At 49.6% G+C, this 2,047-nt stretch overlaps 1 protein-coding gene across 1 annotated transcript; it reads left to right on the top strand.

Annotated features, from left to right (window-relative positions):
* Positions 1-240: 240 nt before the first annotated feature.
* On the top strand, positions 241-759 carry SST (somatostatin; the record flags this gene model as incomplete). Its single annotated transcript, XM_009573799.1, has 1 exon — positions 241-759. A coding segment is annotated over one exon (213 nt), but the record flags the coding sequence as incomplete, so codon positions are not given.
* Positions 760-2,047: the final 1,288 nt, after the last annotated feature.

Below are 2,047 nucleotides of genomic sequence, written 5' to 3'. Positions count from 1 at the left end.
AGTTTCTTCCCCACACCAGGTAGATGTCAGTGCTCTTCTGCTCTGCTTTATTTCGTAGGTGCAGCTGCTGCGTAGCAGCTGTCGGGCTGGGCTCTTTGGAAAGCTGGGGCTCCCTTTCTCCTCCAGAGTCGAGCACGTCTCTAATCTGGGCACAAAGGTGTCTTAAAGGGACAGAGTGGTGAGCCCCCAAAAGCCAAAGAGTAATTGTGGTCTCTCTCTTTCTCCCTCTTCTCCCCCAAGGAACTGGCCAAGTACTTTTTGGCAGAATTGCTCTCAGAGCCAAGCCAGACAGAAAATGAAGCCCTGGAGTCTGAGGACTTGTCCCGAGGGGCTGAGCAGGATGAAGTGAGACTGGAGCTGGAGCGCTCGGCTAACTCAAACCCCGCTTTGGCACCCCGGGAACGCAAAGCGGGCTGCAAGAACTTCTTCTGGAAAACTTTCACATCCTGTTAGCTTTTGAAACCCACGTCTTCTCCCCATCCATCCCTGCCTTCTTCCTAGCCCCCCGCCCCGAGCAGAACCTTCACCACAAGAGGCGAAGACTGTAAATACACAATCCACGGTTATGGTGAAATTAAATAAACAAGGAAAATTTGAGTTGATTTCCAGTTGTTTTAATAAAACTTTCTGTTCCAATTGTACACGATTTGCTTGAGTTGTGATTTCTGACTAGTTCTTCAATGACATGCACTCTGCAACTCTTTCAGATGTACTATTTTTAATTCTTTGTTGCAATAAAGTTTATGTTTCAAACGGTGATGCTGAGACTTGGTGGTCAATGAGAAAAACCTAAGTCACCTCTCAGGCTGCTTGTCTTTGGAATGCCACCTGTCTCAGGGCAGCAACAGCAAACAGCATCCACATGCATGCATATGCACACGCAGTCAGTATCTCTTAAAGTGAATTTTTTGCTGTGGTCTTTCTAAGGAACCCTGAGACACAATGGTATTTTAGATATCAAATCCTTGTAATTGTGGCTGAGTCAGAGTCAAATCCCCAGCGCTGGCACTTCAGCCAGTCTAGAGGATTTACACCCATCACAAGAGACATCACTGTAAATCACGGTTGTGTATTCCAAACAATGGGGATCATAAAAGTGGTTCACAGTACAAGTTTACCCCACACATACCTCATTCCCTCCTCAGCCACAAACACTAAAATGTTTTCTTACCTGGCATAGTTTACTCCTTGCAACATCCCTGACAAACACTGCTTCTGGGATTCCTTCGGAAGTTTTCTTTTGTTCTGCTGCACAGGGGGAGGTTTCGCATCCCTGTAAAGCTGAGATGTTAACCCCATGCTGTCAGCCCTTCTCCATCTAATAAACTGGTTACCGTAGTTTTTCTACTCACTACATCATCATTAAAGGCAATATTAAAAGGTTCAGTAGGGTAGGAGATAGCATCGGGAAAAAGACATGCTTCTCAATGGAAGAGAAGTCCGTCATGCTTTTGCAGAGTCGCTTCCCTTTCTGGCCGTGCTGGTTTGTGACATGCAATCATGGGTGAGTTGGAGCCATAGAGCACGCATCCTGCGTGGGGACAGGTGTGATGAGAAATTCATCATTCAGGACTAAAGGTAACAAATATTTTGTAGCCATCATATGTGAAGGAAAGGTGAAAAATGGGGGATCTTAGAGATGTTCATGGACGGAGGGCTGCGCGTGACCCTGGTGGAGGTGGATTCCCCAGCTGAGGGCATGTTAAGCCGGCTCTGGTCTGTGCTGAGCACAGCTCTCTGTGGGGCATCGTTCTTGATGGCTGTGGGCCATCGCCTTTATTCTTGGTCTGCGCCTCCTTTCCCTGTGGGCAGGGGTTTGTTAGATTCGAGCTGGGGGCAGGTGAATCCCTTGTCATTGGGAACTATAGCAGTGCCAATGTGAAATCCCAGCCCTGCCACGCTCACTCACCGAGGGCTCGGCTGGGCGGCTCCACAGCTGGCTGGCAACAGGCGAGGGCAGCGGGGGACGTGCGCGGGGAGGGGAGCTGCTGGCATCGGCCCCTCCGAGCCCAGAGGCAGGACTGGGTGCTGCCCTCCCTCCCTGGCG

The sequence above is a fragment of the Fulmarus glacialis genome, unplaced genomic scaffold (genome assembly GCF_000690835.1).
Source record: "Fulmarus glacialis isolate BGI_N327 unplaced genomic scaffold, ASM69083v1 scaffold11823, whole genome shotgun sequence".
Taxonomy (NCBI): domain Eukaryota; kingdom Metazoa; phylum Chordata; class Aves; order Procellariiformes; family Procellariidae; genus Fulmarus; species Fulmarus glacialis.
Note: the sequence above shows the minus strand (reverse complement) of the source record. Positions and strands in the feature narration are given on the sequence as shown.